Raw genomic sequence first — 19,908 nt, 5'->3', positions numbered from 1 at the left:
CTGTACTTAACCTGAAACTGTTCTTAACCTGAAGCACCACATTAGCTAATGGGGCCTCCTGTGCTGCCACGCCGCCGGAGCATGATTTCTGTTCTCATCCTGAAGCAAAGTTCTTAACCTGAAGCACTATTTATGGGTTAGCAGAGTCTGTAACCTGAAGCATATGTAACCTGAGGTACCACTGTAGTTATTTCCCTCCTCCTTCTTCAAGGCTCTCGCCCTCATCTAATCCACACAACAACATCTCTGTGAGGTACGTTGAGCTGAGCGGAAGTGACCAGTCCATGACTGAGTAGGGATTCGAACCCTGGTCCTGGTACGACACTATAACCACTACACCACAATGGCAAACTTCGCACTAACTTTGCAACACCCCCCCCCCATGAGACTACCTGTGTACATGACCACAGGTAAAGGTAAAGGGACCCCTGACCATTAGGTCCAGTCGTGACTCTGGGGTTGCGGGGCTCATCTTGCTTAATTGGCTGAGGGAGCCAGCGTACAGCTTCCAGGTCATGTGGCTAGCATGACTAAGCCGCTTCTGGCGAACCAGAGCAGCGCACGGAAACACCGTTTACCTTCCCGCCTGAGCGGTACCTATTTATCTACTTGCACTTTGACGTGCTTTCGAACTGCTAGGTTGGCAGGAGCAGGGACCGAGCAACGGGAGCTCACCCATCACGGGGATTTGAACCGCCAACCTTCTGATCGGCAAGTCCTAGGCTCTGAGACTCTTATTCTCAGGCTCCTGGGTTTGAATCCCACATTGGGCAAAAAGGTTTCTGCGTTGGAGGGGGTTGGACTAGATGACCCTCAGGGTACCCTTCCAACTCTACAGTCGACTCTTTGAGTGCACATCTGGCAACTAAAGTATGGAATGCACTCGGGTACATAATGCACATGTGAAAAGTACAGAAGTAAATAATAATAATAATAATAATAATAATAATTTATTTATTTATACCCCGCCCATCTGGCTGGGTTTCCCCAGCCACTCTGGGTGGCTTCCAACAAAACACTAAAATGCAATAACCTATTAAACATTCAAAGCTTCCCTAAACAGGGCTGCCTTCAGATGTCTTCTAAAAGTCTGGTAGTTGTTTTTCTCTTTGACATCTGGTGGGAGGGCATTGCACAGGGTGGGCGCCACTACTGAGAAGGCCCTCTGCCTGGTTCCCTGTAACTTGGCTTCTCGCAGGAAGGGAACAGCCAGAAGGCCCTCAGCACTGGACCTCAGTGTCCGGGCAGAATGGTGGAGGACACTCCTTCAGGTATACTGTACCGAGGCCGCTTAGGGCTTTAAAGGTCAGCACCAACACTTTGAATTGTGCTTGCAAATGTACTGGGAGCCAATGTAGGTCTTTCAAGACTGGTGTTATATGGTCTCTGCAGACGCTCCCAGTCACCAGTCTAGCTGCCGCATTCTGGATCAGTTGTGGTTTCCAGATCACCTTCAAAGGTATCCCCACATAGAGCGCATTGCAGTAGTCCAAGCAGGAGATAACCAGAGCATGCACCACTCTGGTGAGACAGTCCGCGGGCAGGTAGGGTCTCAGCCTGCGTACCAGATGGAGCTGATAAACAGCTGCCCTGGACACAGAATTGACCTGCGCCTCCATGGACAGCTGTGAGTCCAGAATGACTCCCAGGCTGCGCTCCCGGTCCTTCAGGGGCACAGTTACCCCATTCAGGACCAGGGAGTCTTCCACACTTGCCCACCTCCTGTCCCCCTAAAACAGTACTTCTGTCTTGTCAGGATTCAACCTCAATCTGTTAGCTGCCATCCATCCTCCAACCGCCTCCAGACACTCCCGAATCACCCCTGAACCTATGAGTAACCATAGGTACATATATACAGCCTTATTTATTTATTTACTTTATATTCCACCTTTTTCTTGAGAGGGGATTTGAACCCTTGTCTCCCAGCTCCTAGTCTAACACTCTTAACCATTATGCCACAATGGCTCTCACACCTGGCCATGGGAAGGGGTTTTGTTGAGGTGGGGGCACAAATTTGCCAACAGGCCAGACTTGGTGTGCGGCGAGGAGAAGCAATTGCTAGTTCTAGTAGCCTCTTTTCTAGATCTTCATTCTCCGAGATTTGACTTTTCTGCTTCCCTGCACTGACTGCCTTTTGCCCAAAGGAAAACCCCCCTCATGAAAAGGAAACCCACCCTGACTTCTGCCAGAATCCTTTTGGTTAAAACACGCGGACAAAATAAATGGCTGTTTCTGTTGGAACTCGGCAGAGCTCGGAAATAATGTTTTTCATATTCCCCTCCGTCCTTGCCACGGATTCTTTAGAGTTTTCTTCCCCCTCTAAGAAATGTGAGGTTGGCAAGGAATGCGTGAGCCTTCGAGAAAATCCGAGAGGGCAAGGAAAGGAATAACAACCAAAAGCATTAGCTGACTTCATATAGAGAGCGCCTCCTTCCAAATCCCAGACTATTCAAGTGTTGGTTCTTTTGATAGACACCCAAATATGGAGAAAGTTTAGCATCCTTGGCTTTAAGGCTGTGTACACAGTCCCGTTTATTCTGCATATAGCGCTCTTCCGCAGCTGGTTAGCCAACATCTGTATTGCTGTGAGTTTTTGGGGGGTTGTGGGTTAGGCCGTATGCCTTCTAATTCTTGGATCCAGCAAGGATTCAATTGTTGGAATAGCTTCTTGGTGAATTAATGGCCCCTAAGTATGGGCTGTTAAGGTAACAAAGGAAGTGGCTCTGTGTCAGATGGCAACTCCCCCCCCCCCAGCTAGCTAGTAGTTAGAAGGACGAAAGCCAGAGCAGAGCTGTGTGAGAGAGTGGAGCCAGAAGGAGGCTGAAGGCAGAAGCCTGAGAGGAAGAGACATGCTTGATTTCTGCTTGAATCCAAGGGTATATATAGCTAAGGGAGAAGGAAGACTTTCTGGGGATGTTAGTGCTGTGAGCCCCTCCATCATCAGGTATGATATATGTGCAAATAAGCCATATATCATAAAGACACCACAGTCATTGCTGTTCCTCATTCTGAGGAATCCAAACCATGGAACCTCTGGAATCTTGCACGTCTCAAACATCAGGGTGGTGCACAACAGTATTTAACCTGTAGTTTCCTAGAAAATACTATATATTGATGAGTTTTCCCACAGACCAGCTTCAACAAACCATAGTTTTTTCTGTTTTGTCTAAGCCCAGCAAACTATGGTTTGTACAAACCAGAGTTTGCTCTCTAATGATGATCACAAACCTACTTTTCAGCCTCTTGCGAGGTTCACCTTTTTGGGTTGCATTTCCCCCCCAGCGATGTTATATCTGAACCCAAAATGATCTCTTAAGGGAAAAGCAGCCCCAAATAAAATATTAGCTTTCCTCTTTTCACAGAGGAATGTCTCTTGATGGATCTCCTTGGAAAAGGCATTCAGTAATGTAGGTCCTAGCATAGAAATGGATTGTTTCAGGTCCTCATTGATCTCACTTCAGTAAATGATCATACGGTATATTATAGGACAGATGTGAAGTAAGGTTAGATAAAGGTACTTCTGAGCATGTACAGACTGTTGTTCCTTTAGTGCTGAACTACAGCCTGCTCCAAGTGGCTTAGAATTAAGAACAGGTGGATTTCAGTGTCCTTACTATGTATAAAATACATATTGGACACATACTGATTGCAAATTGAGACACTTATTCATAGTTTCTGACTGATCATTTCAGAATGCTTGATTAACAGTTTACACTGACAGCATCCCCACCATGCTCAACCAACATGCACCAAACACAACTTAAAATGAAATACTTTGCCAAATATTTTGGGGTTATGTGCATAGAAGTATCAAGCAAAATATGTGTGATTGACCACAATACACAACTGCACTGCGATTATTACATTTTAGGGGTGTTTCCCTGCTCTGGTATTCAGGGGGGGAAAATGATATCTAGATCCACTTTCACAGAAGTCGGCTACTGGTCTTGGTGAGCAAGTGGTTGTATTTCTGATCAGTAAATCTAATGTAAATGGAATTGCAATAGCCAAAGACAGTGAAACATTTACCTAGAGCCCTGCAACAACTTGGGGCGCGGGTGGCGCTGTGGTCTAAACCACAGAGCCTAGGGCTTGCTGATCAGAAGGTTGGCGGTTCGAATCCCCGTGACGGGGTGAGCTCCTGTTGTTCGGTCCCAGCTCCTGCCCACCTAGCAGTTTGAAAGCATGTCAAAATGCAAGTAGATAAATAGGTACGGTACCACTCCGGCGGGAAGGTAAATGGCGTTTCTGTGCGCTGCTCTGGTTTGCCAGAAGCGGCTTAGTCATGCTGGCCACATGACCTGGAAGCTGTCTGTGGACAAACGCCGGCTCCCTCGGCCAGTAAAGTGAGATGAGTGCCGCAACCTCAGAGTCATCCGCGATTGGACCTAATGGTCAGGGGTACCTTTACCTTTACTGCAACAACTTGCTGGCTTGCCTGCTGTTTTCTGGGAAATTTGCACAGATTACGGAAGTGGGTCAACCTTGACTTGCTCTATCAAGGCACTTCTTCAGTTCTTAAGCAAAAATGTACGCTCTGGATCCTCTGACAAATTTTAGTTATGTCTTAACTTTTAAGAAGTGTTAAATATGCTCTCTTGCTTTATTAATTTAAAATACATCAAGGGTTCAAGGAGGGTGGGTGGAAAGAGACCACTTAAGAGTGAAGTCAGCTTACCCCAGTCCTAAGGAATATGGAGCCCAGGTGAAAACTCTCCTAACACTGTACATTTATTGTACAAATTTATTATGCACCTATCGTACACTGGGATATGAAATTGTTTGCAGTTCTACCGAAGCTTCTAATCTTCCCCTCCACATCCCCCCTGCCTCTGAAGTTAGAGGACAGAGTGGGGTGGGGGTGGGGGGTGGGAATGAAAGGTGTCTTTGTTTATCAGATCTGAATTATGAACCTATAGCAAGGAGATGCAGGCAAGCTTTTTTAAAACGTCTGGCAGTCAGAACAGTCTGGTAGCTGCAGGGAACTTTTTATTTTATTTATGCAGTGTTTTCACCCAATTAAATGAAAAGCCATAACACGCAGAGCTACCAGAAAATCTGGGGAACTGGCTTTTTTTTTTTTTTTAAAAGGCATAATAAAAAGGGCATATGTGCTGTTTGTGGGTGGCATGGCAAACATTGGTGGTTGTGTTGTGGTCCTATCGATGCTGCGGCAGGATGGCGTTCTGATAACTGTTATGTAAGGTCAAGCGCATCATGGGACAGATCATGACCTCATATAAATCACAGCAATGCAATGTCATCAGTAAAAAGTCACACTTCAATGAAGGACCACTGGCTAGCCCCAAGAAAATAAAGCAAAGACTGTCTGGAACACCTCACCAAAAGCTAGACATATTTAAAATGTTTTTTTAAAAAAGAAAATGTAAAGTGTGTGTGAGCTTTGAAGAATACTTTTCAATATTGCCAACACCAAAGACTTTTAATCTACTATGAAACCAGCTCCTTGACGTTTATTTTCTTTTATATAGTGTAAAAAATACCTGTATATCCTAATAAAAGATTACATTTTGGATCTGCTTCATCCTAGTATGAAACTTTTTCTGCTGGATAGGATTCCACCATGAAACTAATGAACTATGTCTACCTACAAATATGTTCCATTGAGTTCAATGGGATCTGCCCCATGTATAGGATTGCAGCCAATGGGATAAAATGAACATTAGTTTTCATATTTAGACAAGTTTCTAATTGCTCCTATATATTGTCTGCCACTTCCATTTTGTTTGTCCTATGTACCACAGCATGTTATCAGAAAGCTCACTCCCTGTTTATTTCAATTATGCATATAAAATGTTGTATTCATTCTAACTTTTGTCTTATTGCATGTGCTTTGGGTTTGTAAAGCTTAAACGCAAACCCATTTAGAACAAGTCACAACCAGATGTGAAATAGAGGAAATGATGGCATAGCAATGTGGACATTAACAGCACAATTGTTCTTACTCCAAGACTGCAGACTTGCATCTCAATCCTATGTAGTTTTCATTGGAAGTAATCCCAGTTGTATTTGGTGGCACTCACTCCCAGGTATATTGACACAGGATGGTGTAGTTGAGCACTTAATAGCTCAGCCATTAGCCTGTAAAGTGGCTGGTCTTGAAACTGACAGTTCTGGTCCAATAACACAGTGATGTGAAGCAGTTGTGTTCATAATCTTCTGTTCAGGGTGTTCCTGCAGCGTTTCTTAGAGACAAAGGTCCTACAGTGGTACCTTGGGTTACATACGCTTCAGGTTACATACACTTCAGGTTACAGACTCCGCTAACCCAGAAATATTACCTCGGGTTAAGAACTTTGTTTCAGGATGAGAACAGAAATCGCACGCCGGTGGTGCAGCGGCAGCAGGAGGCCCCATTAGCTAAAGTGGTGCTTCAGGTTAAGAACAGTTGCAGGTTAAGAACGGACTTCCAGAACGAATTAAGTACTTAACCCGAGGTACCACTGTACTTGTGTATACTGAGAGTAATGCAAAGGGCAGTGTGAACTGGTCTTTCTCTGGACCTGTATCTGAGACTGGGAACTGTGGATCAAGTCTGAAACGCAACAAGTGCTGGACTAACAGATCCCCTCCCAAAGGATTACATTTCTAGCTGCGGGTTGAGTTTTACTGATTTATAAAATTTATACATTGCTTAATGTAAGAATAAACATCCAGATCCGAGACAGAACACAACGGCTCACTTTGAGGTGTAGAAAGATCTTTGGAAACATTTTTTTTATTAGGCTGATACCAAAAGCCACTGATTGTACTATCTGTCGATTAGGGCAGGCAAAAGATGGTCTCGGTTTTGGCCATGCTGGGACCACCAGTGAACTATGGCTGGTATCTCAGGCAGATTCTTCTTTCTCTGAAGACAGGGCTCTTTTGTAGAATGGCAAATCTTCATTACATAACACCTCATGAGAGAATTTTTTATATAAATGATCTACAGTATTTCATTCATTCAAAATAAATATTGGCCCACTTGCTGGATCTCATTCCCTGCCCCTATTATTATTCAAAGCTCTTGAGTTTAGCCAACATTCAGACTTAGCTTGAATTATAAATAGCATAATACACCGAGTACTTTCTGTTAAGGGAAAAACTAAGCCATGGTTAATCTGACTTTTGGAATACATTAAAATGTATATTAAAATTCCTGCGTATTTTCACAACAAGCCAACACCAACATAGTTGTTACTTCTGTGTCTAGAATTTGCACACTAGGAGTATGATGTCAGGGGAAAAGAATTGAAAATGAATTTTATCTGATTGGCAAGAGGTTTTCAAGAACTAAAATGCTAAATAAATATTTGACAGCTGCATTCCCTAGTATAATTTATTTCACATATGCACTTTTAAAAGGAGAATAGTTATGTAAAATTGAGCAATTTCTAGACAAACCATTCAGCGGAATGGAGTGGCAGTTATTGCATCACAGTGAAAAACTGTCCATTGAATTATTATGGGACTACTGAATTTTTTTTTATCAGGAAGTTGAGGTTTTGACATTAATATTGCAATTAATGAAGGAATAAATTACACAACATGTATTCTGATGAAAAATAATCCTTTGTACAAGGAAGGTGGAGTTTTTAAAACTACAGTTCTGGTTTCATAGCTTGTTCTTTTGTTATTATAATAATTTTTGGACATGTTGAAGTCTTTCCAGCCTCTCTCACACACGGCAGTAATAGGTACAGCAGTTATTTCTGTCTGGTTTTACTCATGTGACTTACTGGTTGTTTCTCTCTGTGTTATTGCAGCTGACAGAAAGGCAGAAGTAAAATATTAAATAAAAATCTAGTTTATTTCACTTTTTGAATATTTCTTTCTTCTTTTTTCCTAGTAGTCAAAAAAAAAGACAGACTTCTAGGAAACAACAACTATGTGTAAATGAAGGAAAACTATTTTCCCCTTTTGAACTAACAACCAGACATTTATATCAACATAAAAATGCAGGTTTCCACTCATTATAACAAAAATAGTGAATTGAGGGGAAACTGGACAAATGGAGGACAGAGGAAAGAAATACAGAATTTGAATTTATAGCACAGTGGGGGAAGGTTTCAGGAGGTTGCAAGGGAGGGGGGAGTGTAATTTTTCCTTTCCCCTCTTCTGAAACTTTCCCCCTCTTGTAAGTTCTAGATTCCTTTTTCAGGTTGGCTGGAAACTGTGAATAGGAACACTTCTGTTAGGGCTGAAAATACACTGTGACATAATATTGTGGATCCTACATAACAGCTAGCTTTACAGCTCTATGCTAGTAAGTAGGAAAGTGAAGTAGGGCAAATCACAGCCAGGTAATGGTTTCTTGCTAGTGTGCTAAAAAGCATTCCTTTGTAAAAGATAGAACGGAGATCCTGCTGATATCTATATTGTTGTCCTTTCAGTGTCAGGCAAAGATCTATTTCCTCAGTCATTTTTAGCCACAATCACAATCCTGGTGATTGTTTTTTCCTGGATTTTAAGTTCTTGCTACCTTTCAGTTCCTCCTGTCTTTCAGTTTTTGTGTTTTGATTATTGTTTAGATTTGTTGTACAGGTGACTCTCAACTGACATTCTGGGAATAGCTCATAAAGCCAAAATTGTGTATAGTCAAAACTAGGCTTGCCGTATGTCAGGAAAATTCCTGACATGTCCTGGTTTTTGGGTGTAAAAATGGCATTGGCAGTATTTTGCCGAAATGGCAAAATGTCAGGGAAAATCCAGATATATGGCAACATGATGGAAAAATTATCTGAGTAAAGGGTGAATCTGGATTAAGTGGGAAGAAAATAAGGGCTGATATTTTGATGCCAACAACTGTTGTTTGGATGCTGTAAAAACACATACATGAGGGGCACTAATCCCACAATAAAATTATCTACTAAATACAGTTGCTTGTCAAAACTTCAGTAAAATTAAGCATAATCATAAGCTATGCATGCAGTTTAAATTTTGAAAGTAGAATTTTGCCAGTACTGTATGCCGATGTTTGCAGAGGGAGCCATCTAGTGGTTGCTATGTACAATGCTTTTATATGCCTGTTGTCTTTGTCCATAGAGTTTTCTTGGCAGGGAAACTGGAATGGCTTGCCGGTTCCTGCTCCAGGTGGATCACATTTGGTTAAAACTCTCCACTATGACCTGTCCGCCTTGGGTGGCCCTGCATGGCATAGCTCATAGCTTCTCTGAGTTATTCAAGCCCCTTCGCCACAACAAGGCAGTGATCCATGAAGGGGAGAAAATGGAGGCAGTGAGAGATTTTACTTTCTTGGGTTATATGATCACTGCAGATGATGACAGCAGTCACTAAATTAAAAGATGCCTGCTTCTTGGGAGAAAAGCAATGACAAACCTAAACAGCATCTTAAAAAGCAGAGACATCACCTTGCCAACAAAGGTCCATATAGTTAAAGCCATGGTTTTCCCAGTAGTGATGTATGGAAGTGAGAGCTAGACCATAAAGAAGGCTGATCGCCGAAGAATTGATGCTTTTGAATTATGGTGCTGGAGGAGACTCTTAAGAGTCCCAGGACTGCAAGAAGATCAAACCTATCCATTATGAAGGAAATCAGCCCTGAGTGCTCACTGGAAGGACAGATCCTGAAGCTGAGGCTCCAATACTTTGGCCACTTCATGAGAAGAGAAGACTCCTTGGAAAAGACCCGGATGTTGGGAAAGATGGAGGGCACAAGGAGAAGGGGACGACAGAGGACGAGATAGTTGGACAGTGTTCTTGAAGCTACCAGCGTGAGTTTGACCAAGCTGCGGGAGGCAGTGGAAGACAAGAGTGCCTGGCGTGCTCTGGTCCATGGGGTCACGAAGAGTCGGACACGACTAAACAACAACAAATGTACAATGCTTATTCCTTTAGTTGTGGAAGATGACAGTACTGTACAGTGATGAAACCAGGGATTGCCATCCTTTGGAGAATGTGAGCACATTTGGAAACCCGAGAAATTGTTGTGTTGACTACCCATCCTGCAACCACACTCCCATCCCTGCAGCCGCACAAAACTCCACAACCAAATGTAGAGATGCATGTTACATGCACACACACACACACTATAAAACCACACCCCTTGCAACCGTGCACATGCATGCAGACACCCATACATATGCATGAACCACCCAGAGAGGGGAGGGTGCCCTCTTCCAGCAACTGTTTCTTACCTTTATTCTGGCTCAACACAAAGGGGGGGGCGGGTTCTGTGTGGCATTACGGTTAAGACTGAATGACATGAGCATTAAAATTTCTTGCTCTGGATTTGGAACTGCAACACGATGAAGCAGGGGCAGGGGCGTGGGGGTGGAATAATTCATTACCGTGTTGAGATTTGCACCAGCAGGCATGCTGCAAAACATCTGGAGTTGTTTTGGAACTTGAGGATTCGGTAGGAATAAAACAGGCGGCGTGGTTTGATGCCGCAGTTAAAAAGAAGAAGCAACAATTGGAAAGGCGGAGCACCCTCCTCAGACATGTCTTTGCTTCAAATGGCACTCTCCAAACACTGCTTTGAGACAGAAAAGATATGTCCTTTTAGGGCAGGGGTAGGCAACCTAAGGCCCATGGGACACAAGTGGCCCATGGAGGTCATTTAACCGGCCAACAAGCCACCCCTGAACAAAGCCGCCTGCTTGGCGAGTCCCCATGCACTGCACTAAACCAGTGCAGTGCAGCGACGCACTTCCGCAGCACTAAAAATCGCGTCTGCACGTGCAGACAAAGATGCTGGAAATGGCATCTGTGCAGACGCCAGAAATTGCGCGTGCACACAATCTGGTCCATGGAGGGATCTCCGCTGGAGTGAACCGGGCCAGGCAAGGTACCATAAACCTTGCCGACCCCTGTTCTAGGGCAAGAGTGAGGATCTCCTTGTGCATCTCCTCATGGGCAACCTTCCAGATCTACAACGGGAATAACCAGGTAAGTCTGGCTTGGGCTGATTCACATTCTATGGCTATTTAAATGTGTTTTGGTCGGTGAGAGTGATTGGTTTCGCATGGTACTTTGTCTTCTCGTTTTGCATGATTCTGTTGCGAAGTGTCCTGGGATGAAAGGCGGTATACAAATTAAATATAAATAAATGTAATAATAATAATAATAATAAAGCATGATAGTACAGTGGTACCTCGGGTTACATACGCTTCAGGTTACAGTTTCCACTAACCCAGAAATAGTGCTTCAGGTTAAGAACTTTGCTTCAGGATAAGAACAGAAATTGTGCTCCGGCGGCATGGCAGCAGCAGGAGGCCCCATTAGCTAAAGTGGTGCTTCAGGTTAAGAACAGTTTCAGATTAAGAACGGACCTCCGGAACGAATTAAGTACTTAACCCGAGGTACGACTGTAATAATCATAGTGATGATGGTAATAATAAATAGAAATAAATAATGATAATAATAATAATAATCAAGAATTGTGCTGCTAATATATAATAATAATAATAATAATAATGGGTGAACGGTCTACATAAAGAACAAGAGGCGGCCTGACTGGGGCGGCGGCGACAGATCCGCCCCGCAGCTGCTCCTTCAGAAGCGGCCAAGGCGTTCCTCGGAGGCCGGACATGCTGCCTCTCCTGCCTGAGAGGGGGCCGCCTCACTTTGCTTCGCGGGTGGGGCCGGCCCCATTGCAACGGACGGCAAGACCGAGGCAGGGCTTTCCCCCCTACGCTTCCCTAAGGAAAACGGCGCATGAGGGGCAGGATGCCGGTCCGCGTAATTCCCCCTCCCCCCCCCCGCACCGTCTTTACAGGGACCATTCGGACATGTCATCGGCTCCCCCCCCCCCGCGTTCCGAAGTGTAGCGTTCCAGGAAAGTTCTGGATTCGCATTCCGTTAACGGTACCAAGCGCCCCTTAGGGCTCAACATCCGGGAACAGGTAGTTGAGCGAAGCGCCGCTTTCTGCCCCCCCCCGCAGCTCATGCAAGCCCCGCCCATTTCGAGCGGCTCGCGCCGGCGGAAAATCACGTGCCGCCGGCTCCCCCAATCCGCGAACGCCCCTCCTCCTCCTCGCTCTTGCGCGCCTCAGGGCGGCCGCCGCCTCTCACTCGGCTTCCCTCCCCGCCTCGCTCGCTCGCTGGGCGGCGCGCGAGAGCAAAGCGCAGGTCCCGCCGCCGCTTCAGCTGGTTGGTCGGTCGGCCGGCCTCTCGAGCGGCTCCTTCGTCACCGGGACAACCGGCGGCCCGCTATTGCCTCACAATGGTGGGTCGTTTTAGTCTCTCCTCGCTCCCCCCCCCGCCGTCCGACGGGCCGTTAAACCGCCGCCTGCCCCTCGCGCGCGGGAAAGCAGGCGGGCCGTTATGTGGAGATTCGATATGGGCGGAGATAGGTAGAGATACACAGCTATGGCTCTAGGTAGGGTGGGGTCTGAGGCGGCGGGGACGGCGTTTGGGTGCGAGGAAGGTGGCGGGGAGGGAGGGGCGCGGCAGGGCGGCTCCTCTTTGGGGTCGGGGGGCTGCGAAGGGCTCGAAAGCGGCATTGTGGAGACGGGGGAGGGCGGCTGGGATTCCTGCAGGGGGGAGAGGACCGGGCGTCGTCCTCCCCTCCTCACGGCACAAGCGTTGCAGGGCGGCAACGGCTCCGTACGATGCGCGTTAAGATGGAGGGGGACGGGTGGGGACGTCCGCAGGGACCCGGCAGGAAAAATGGTGCTTGTGGAGGCGCAGAGGCGAAACGCGAGCTCCGGGGCAGCGTCGCTGTGTGGTGGCGGCGGCGCGTGCACGCACGCACGTGAGAACGGGCAGCTGGGAGAGGGCGGGGTGGCAGGCACCGCCCGGCACCCTGTCTTTCAGGCTCCGTAGCAGGGGTGCCAACTGGAATACAATATTCGAGGAAGCCCCGCCCTGCATTATCGATCGCATGACGAGGTGCACCCGCACCATTTGAATGGCAATACCCAATTGGGGACGGGGGACGGGGAATCAAATATTTTATAGGGAGGGAGAGGGCACGAATGGACCTCTGCCCCTAGGAGTTGGCGCCTGTTTTCTGTAGGGAGGAGTTGGGGAAAGGAAAAGGAAGATCTCGGGGGACAGGAGATGAACCCCCCCTCCTTTTTTCCGCTCCTGGGTGGAGTGTGGTAGATGCATCAGCAAAGGAAATTGTAAGATGGCTTTCGTTGACTAACCAACCTTGTTTTTTTGAGTTTGGCACTTCAGGAGAGTAGTTTCCTGCACCTTTCTGTCCACCTTTCTGTATGTTTTTCGCAAACCTTGTGTGCATGTGTGGACGTCTATTGCGCAGCAGACAGCAGCATCAAATAAAACTTTTTGTTCTTGTTCAGAATAGATACTGTATCTGAAGTACAGCTGGAAATCAAAACAGTTTGTATTATGTGGGGAAGTGGTTTGAATGTTTGTAGCTGCTGGCTTTTTTTCTCTCATTTTTGGTCTGCTGCAAGTATTGTCACCCCGTGTCTGATAAAGCATGCAACATTCCCGTTGTTATTTACCGTACTTGCGATGAAGCAGTTAACTGGAAACTTCATTCTGATATTGCGTCAAGTTTCATGCATTTAAATAAAATGCAGATGTTACTGCAGTTATAAATGGTCTTTTCCAACATTGGAAGAAAAGATAAACATTTACTGAACTCTGACTTCAATAATCTTTCAATTTTCAAAGAATGGTCCAGGGGCTGTGGACTTTATAAATGAGATTAGTAAAAGAGAGAGAGCCTCCCTATTTAAGCCACCTGTTTGTTGAGTAATCATTTTATGAGATGCCAATAAAAAGGCTGGTTAATGGATAGCATGGGTATTGGGTATTTGCTACTAGGCTGGGAGCAGTCAGTGCGAACACATATCTCCAGTTCTTTAGCAGCCTTCCCCGCTCCTGGCCTGCTTCTGAGTACAATTCAAAATGCTGGTGCTTGCTTCTAGTGATACAGGGTTTGGTATTTGGAAACTTAAGGGAGCACTTGCTCCAACAGGAGCCTGCCTGTACACTGAAAATATTTGGAAATCTTTCTTTGAGTGCCTTTCATCCAAAGTGAGGCAGATGGCAGTGACCTTCTAGGATGTGACCCCCTCCCCTTTAGAACCTTCTCCCCAAAGAGGTTCACTTGATACTTACTCTTGTCTTTTTTTGCTATCTGGCAAGATCTATTTCCCCAAAAAATTATTTTTGTGCAGACATTATTGGTTGGTTGTTTATTGTTATTGTTTTTTGTCATCTTTAAATCACCCTGGTTTTTTTTTACATTGAATATAAACTTACAAAACCTCATACAGGCACACTCATTAGGAAGCAAGAATCAGCTATTGCTCCTTTTTTAACATAGTTGCGTATTCATATCTTTGATTAAGCATTACCCACATTTAAGCAAACATGTCAGCAACAGATCCCTGTGCAAAATCACGCATACTGTCAAAGTTTTTAAATGCAGTGTGTGGGAGAAAGGAGCAGATGCCTCTGCACTTCACCCTTAATCATTTTTTAAAACGTCATTTTAACATAGTAAATTTCTCCCATGAGGAGAAAAATCTGAAAAAGCAATTTTAGGTGGAGAAACACATGAAGGTTACTGTTATTCTTGTTTTATATGGAACTGCTGTCTTCCCTTGTTGCATCTTGAATGCATCCTAAGCCCTGAAAGCTAACTGAACCAGAGCAATAAAATGCTTGAAAAGATGCAGTTGTGCTGTTGAGGTGGGAGGCGGGGACAGGAGAGTAGATATAAACTCTAGGATATTCCAGGCTCCTTACTAGTATTTCAGCATTATTATTTTTTTTAAAGTTTAGCGTATGAAGAGAAAAGATAATGCTGACAATATTCTACCAAATTTCTTCACTGATCAAAACAGGTTCTGGTATGACTGAAGTACCTGTCAGTTACTATAAGCAGATTAAATTAATGTTGAGTGCAGTGTTGTGTGCACCTGACCTAACTATCGACCACTTGAGACCAAGGCACTTGATGCCAGGGTGTTGCCTGACATCACCATCTGGAGGTACATGCCTGGGGATCATTGGATCTTGACTGCTTTCTCACAGTAATACTACAACTTGTAGAATTATATTAATTATGTTTCATCTGCACAATTGGAATGAATTTCAGGAACCAAAATGCTTTTTCTGCGCAGCCTGTAGGGCAGGGGTCCTCAGACTTTTTAAACAGGGGGACAATTCACTGTCCTATGCACACTGCACATATTTTATTAGTAGTGCACAAAAAACAGGAAAAACAATACAATATTTAAAATGAATGATTTTAATCAACATAAACTTTTCAACTGCGCCAAAACTGAAGTTGTTGAAAGAATGAGATGTCTGCATTCCAGGACTCTCTGTGTTTGGAAAACTCAGGAACCCAGATTCCCTGAAAATCATCAGCAATTAAATTGTAATTGTGGGGGGGGGGGTTGCAATAAAAGCCTACAGCTTTTTGCCGATTTGTTCACAGAAAGTTTCCCCCCAGCTCTCCCCACATGGCAGCCGCCACACACCCCCAGCCTTACACAAGCGAAAACATGAGAGAGAACAGGGGACAAATCTTTCTCCTGTACACAAATCCCCATTTCCCAATTCTTTCTTTGGGGATACATGTGCCTCCTGAGCTCTAGGAGGCTTACATGTGAGTTGGGGGGGGAGAAGGAGACGTGGTTGCCGGGGGGGAGAAGGAGGCGAGTAAAGCCCTGGGGGTGTCCAAGGACACCAGTTGCTGGCTGCAAGCTCCTGGCAAAACCTCAGGGATAAGAGAGAGAAAAGCTGCCGCCTCTCCTTTGCCCTCTGCCATGACCCTCCACACGAGGCAACCTTCCTCCTCTCCCATTGCCCCAGTTCTCGATCCCCCTCCTCTCCGTCCTCTTCCTCCCCTCTCTCGGCAGCGGATTCTTGTCACTAGCCTCCGACCAACGTCCCCGGAGCTGCGCAGCTCCCCCATCCCCAGAGAGCAGCCTGGGAGCGCGAGGCAACGGCGTGTGGCGCGAAGCTCAAAGGCCTTCCCGGAGCTGTCAGGAGAAAGGGGAGGCTGCCGGCAAAGCCCGCTGGCGGGCAGGGGGCTGGCAGCCTAGTTGCGCAAAGCTCAGCAGCTGTTCGGTCTGCTGCTTAATAGAGGGAGGAGGCCACAACCCCCCGCCGACCCCCTTGCTGCTGCCTCCCACGTCACTCTATGCTCAGTCCCCCGCTGCTGTGGGAGCCATGGGCGGCTGCTGAGGTGGCGGCCCCTGGCCTCCAGCCTCCTCTGGTCTCAGGCAGCGCTCTCCTCTGGTGGGCAGGAGGGGCTCTGCCGGCACATCTGCGCATTAGAGAGTCGAGAGCCGCTCTCTTGCTGGAAAGCGGCTTCCCTAGGTGGGGAAGGGAGCGAGGGACACCCAGCCTCTCGCTGAGATGGGGGAGGAGACTGAGCAGGCTTTGTCCTGGCCGGCCAGCCTAGATTCATGACCCTATTGGGCCAGATCTGGCCTGCGGGCCTTAGTTTGACGACCCCCTGCTGTAGGGGATAGATATGATTCTTTCCACCCACATTTCCCCGTCTACATCACACAACTGGCAAGCTGCTATTTTACCCTGTGTAGGAAAAATGCAGGTGTGTGTGTAATATACACACACACACACACACACACACACACACAGTTGTACTTCCGCTTACGTATCCCTCCAGTTATGTAAACTTCGGGATACGTAAGCGGTAAACCTGGAAGTATATTTCTGGGTTTTTGCCACGCACACATGCGCAGACGCGCTCTGTCGCTGAGTGCGTGTTCGCAGAAACAGTCTCCAGTTGCGAAAACCTTGGGATCCAGCTGGACCTCTGGAATGGATCCCGGTCCGCAACCGGAGGTACCACTGTACATATATTCAACTGAGGGCAAAAAACAGCTTGGAGTGATCTGTATTTTTGTTTGTTTGTAGGAGTCTTGTTTGACTCCAACCCCAAACTGGATTGAAGACATGAGGCAAATATGGAGTGAAACTGGGACTATTTTTTTTAGCATACCTGCAACAACTATGTAGCCCTGAACAGTCCAGTGTATTGCCTGTTGGCATCTTTGCTTGTTTGTCCTCACAATGGCTCCTAGCAAATGCTCCTAGCAACCTGATAGCAATCTTGTCTGCCAACACCTTTGTGGATGTTGAAGAGACTCCTGGAGCATTGTGGCATTTAAGGTGCTAAGCCTTTGAGAGCAATAAAACTGTTAATACTCTTTTCACTTTCCCTCATGCTGGTAAGCTTTGAGAGAATGATTTGGGGCAGTCCTTACCCACAGTGATGTCTTGGTGTGCTTAGTTTAGTATTCTGCAATGCTTTCCCTGACCAGAACTAACTTTACCCCCACCCCACTCCACGCAGCCCCGATAGACCCTGACCAACAGTCAACAGTCAAAGTAAAAAAAAAAAGGTTAAAATCCTACTTGGCTCCTTTAAAGCTGACCAAATAGTCCTTAATGGTTAATACATGGAAGGTTTTATTTTGGGAATATAATATACAGGGACATTCTATAAAGTTGCTGAGATAATGGATTTGGGGCTTCAGCTTGCCTTACCCACATAACCGTTTTGATAAATTTAAACCATAGCTACTCACTTTTTACACAAATGAATCAGACATGTGTGATCACTTTAATGCTAAGTGGGAAAAATGAATAGTCTATGAACTAGGGCATTTTTAACTCCAGTCGTGCTGCTATGCTGAAAATATTGAGAGCCTGGGGAGAAGAGAAGAGGAAGTAATAGCATATGGGGATGCAAAGTGGGAAGGAGATTTCACTCCCCTCACTTGTACATCTCCTTTGGTGTAAATTATCTGCCCTTCTCCATATGAATATCACTGATGATATAAAACTAGAAAGGAATAGTGTAATTGGAAGAAAATTCTCTATTATACAGCAGGTTATCTTAAAAAACTTCAGGGATTAGATCATGTTTATGCTGAGGTTAATCATTTGCTTGTTTTCTTCTAATAGTTACCCTCTGAACAGTTTTCCAGGCAACATTGGTTAGAATTGCTCTTTTCTTTCTATTATTTATTCTAGCTGTAAGCTGTTCAATATGTAAAGCAGTATTCTGCAATGCTTTCCAACCACTCTCAAGTCTGTGATCCTCCTGTAGGCCATCACAGTGTTATAGCCAATCCCCCTTGGGAAAGTGGAGGGAAGAGAAGCCTTGCTGCAGATGTTTTGTCAATTTTCTTTCTCTGCTTGTGAAATGGACACAGATCCAGGTTTTGTGCTGTAGCCCTCAGCTTTTAAAAAATTGACTTCAAAATGCCAGGGAATTCATATCATAGAACACTCCTGTCTTCATAACTTGAAGTAATTATAAGTAATTTAAGAAGCGTTTTTTCAGTGCCATTTAACCCTGTCTTAAATTTTAAAATAAATTATGTAGCTTGGGTAATTTTTGGAGGAAATTGTACTAATACCAGAAACCATAAAACACTAAAAATTCAATTTGTTGAAGCATAATCTTTCAGGGACATGGCATAAATGACTTTGACTATCTCTAGCCCAGAAATGTTGGTCACGATACATTTGTTAATCTTTGTTTGCTATGTAGAGTAGCACAACCAAGCTTCTGGAGTATATTCACAGTAATGAAGCTGTTGAATTTTGAATCAAAGCAATCAGTGCAATTGATGTGATTTTCAAGCTTTCACATATGTAGACCTCCATTAGTTTGTTAAAATGAATATTTTAAAGTTAGGGAATTTCTAGACTTTTCCCAGTTGGCACCCTCTCAAAAACTGCCATTGGGGCGGGCGGGGGGGATAAGTATGTGGAATCCTTTAAAAACAAACAGACCCTAAACATTACTACTTTAAGAGGATTAAATGCATTGTGTATAATAGGGAATTGTATCCAGGGGGTGGGGGTGGAATTGGCTAATAGCATAATTTCACAAATGCTTGTGCTACGATATTTATATTTTATAGCAGTGTTCATGCTTCCACTGCTGCAAAAGAGAGAACACATTTAAATTTAGTTATGAAACTTAAAAGTTGATACTTTATTTTATCAGCACAAAGATTACAAAGGAACCCAATGTGGACTTTGGTGGTGGCAACCCAGGTAATATGGAGGTGGCCTTCTGAACCTGATAGCTGCTTCCCAATTAAATATAAAAAGCTGCTTGTCAATTTGTTTTAGAATATTACTATTTTCCAGAACTGAGCTCTGCATTGACATTGAATAAGTGTCAATTTAGGGATTGGCTCTTCTGGTAAGAATCCAGAAGGGACCTGCAACTAATTAGGAACACCAAATTTCCCACACACACCTGGGAACAGCATTTTAGAGCTAGTTATTTGACCAAACTCTCACCAGTTTCCTTAAAAATAGCCTTATTGAGCTGTGTTTCCAAGTGATGGCCACCACAGGTTTCATATGCAGACTGGCATTGTATTTGTGGTCAGCCTTAGGTGGAAGATATCACTCATTATCTGTTGGCCTATCCTTTATATAGAGACCCAAGAAAACCCTTTTTTGAAACCTTCATTCTCAGAAGCAAGCAGGTGTTCCCCAGCAGAAATGTTTAAATTCTTTTGAATGGCAATAAAAGTTTCGTAACACAGAGAGCGGCCATTTATGCACTGGATACAAAAAAGATCAGGGAAAATGAGTCAGATAAAATCACTATAAATTGTTTTGGTCACTCGGAGGTTTAATCTGAAATTAAGCTAGATTTAGACTTGATGGTGTCTCTGGTATCTTCTCTCTTTTATATCATATATGTTGGATTATATATTATGGATGTTCTGTATTATTTTATTATTATTTCTACAAGTTTGTCACAGCCTTTGGCTAAAACAATAAACTTACGAACTGACTAACATATGTTTGTTCCATATTTATATCTATTTTTTTCTTGATCTCAAAGTTATTCATTTCAACTCTGCTTGAAATGGTCTTGTTGATTTCACATTAGGAAAAAAAATACATGGCTCGCCTAAAGCAGAAATAGCCAGTGTGATGCCT

The 19,908-nt window shown here is 44.8% G+C and overlaps 1 protein-coding gene across 4 annotated transcripts in view; it reads left to right on the top strand.

The window, feature by feature from the left end:
• Positions 1–12,071: 12,071 nt before the first annotated feature.
• Positions 12,072–19,908, top strand: part of FBXL2 (F-box and leucine rich repeat protein 2) — a 29,638-nt gene continuing 21,801 nt past the window's right edge. For 2 of the 4 annotated variants that reach the window (XM_082192877.1, XM_082192876.1), the window contains exon 1: positions 18,961–19,002. In XM_082192877.1, the coding sequence (XP_082049003.1) occupies positions 18,976–19,002 (27 nt within the window). In that variant the 5' untranslated portion in view covers positions 18,961–18,975. Of the gene's footprint in view, positions 12,194–18,718; positions 19,003–19,908 lie in introns of those variants that run through there. The other 2 variants (XM_082192878.1, XM_082192879.1) reach the window with 2 other exon arrangements.

The sequence above is a fragment of the Podarcis vaucheri genome (assembly GCF_965113315.1).
Source record: "Podarcis vaucheri genome assembly, chromosome: 12".
Classification (NCBI taxonomy): domain Eukaryota; kingdom Metazoa; phylum Chordata; class Lepidosauria; order Squamata; family Lacertidae; genus Podarcis; species Podarcis vaucheri.
The sequence above is the reverse complement of the archived record's forward strand: the minus strand, read 5'-3'. Positions and strand labels throughout refer to the sequence as shown.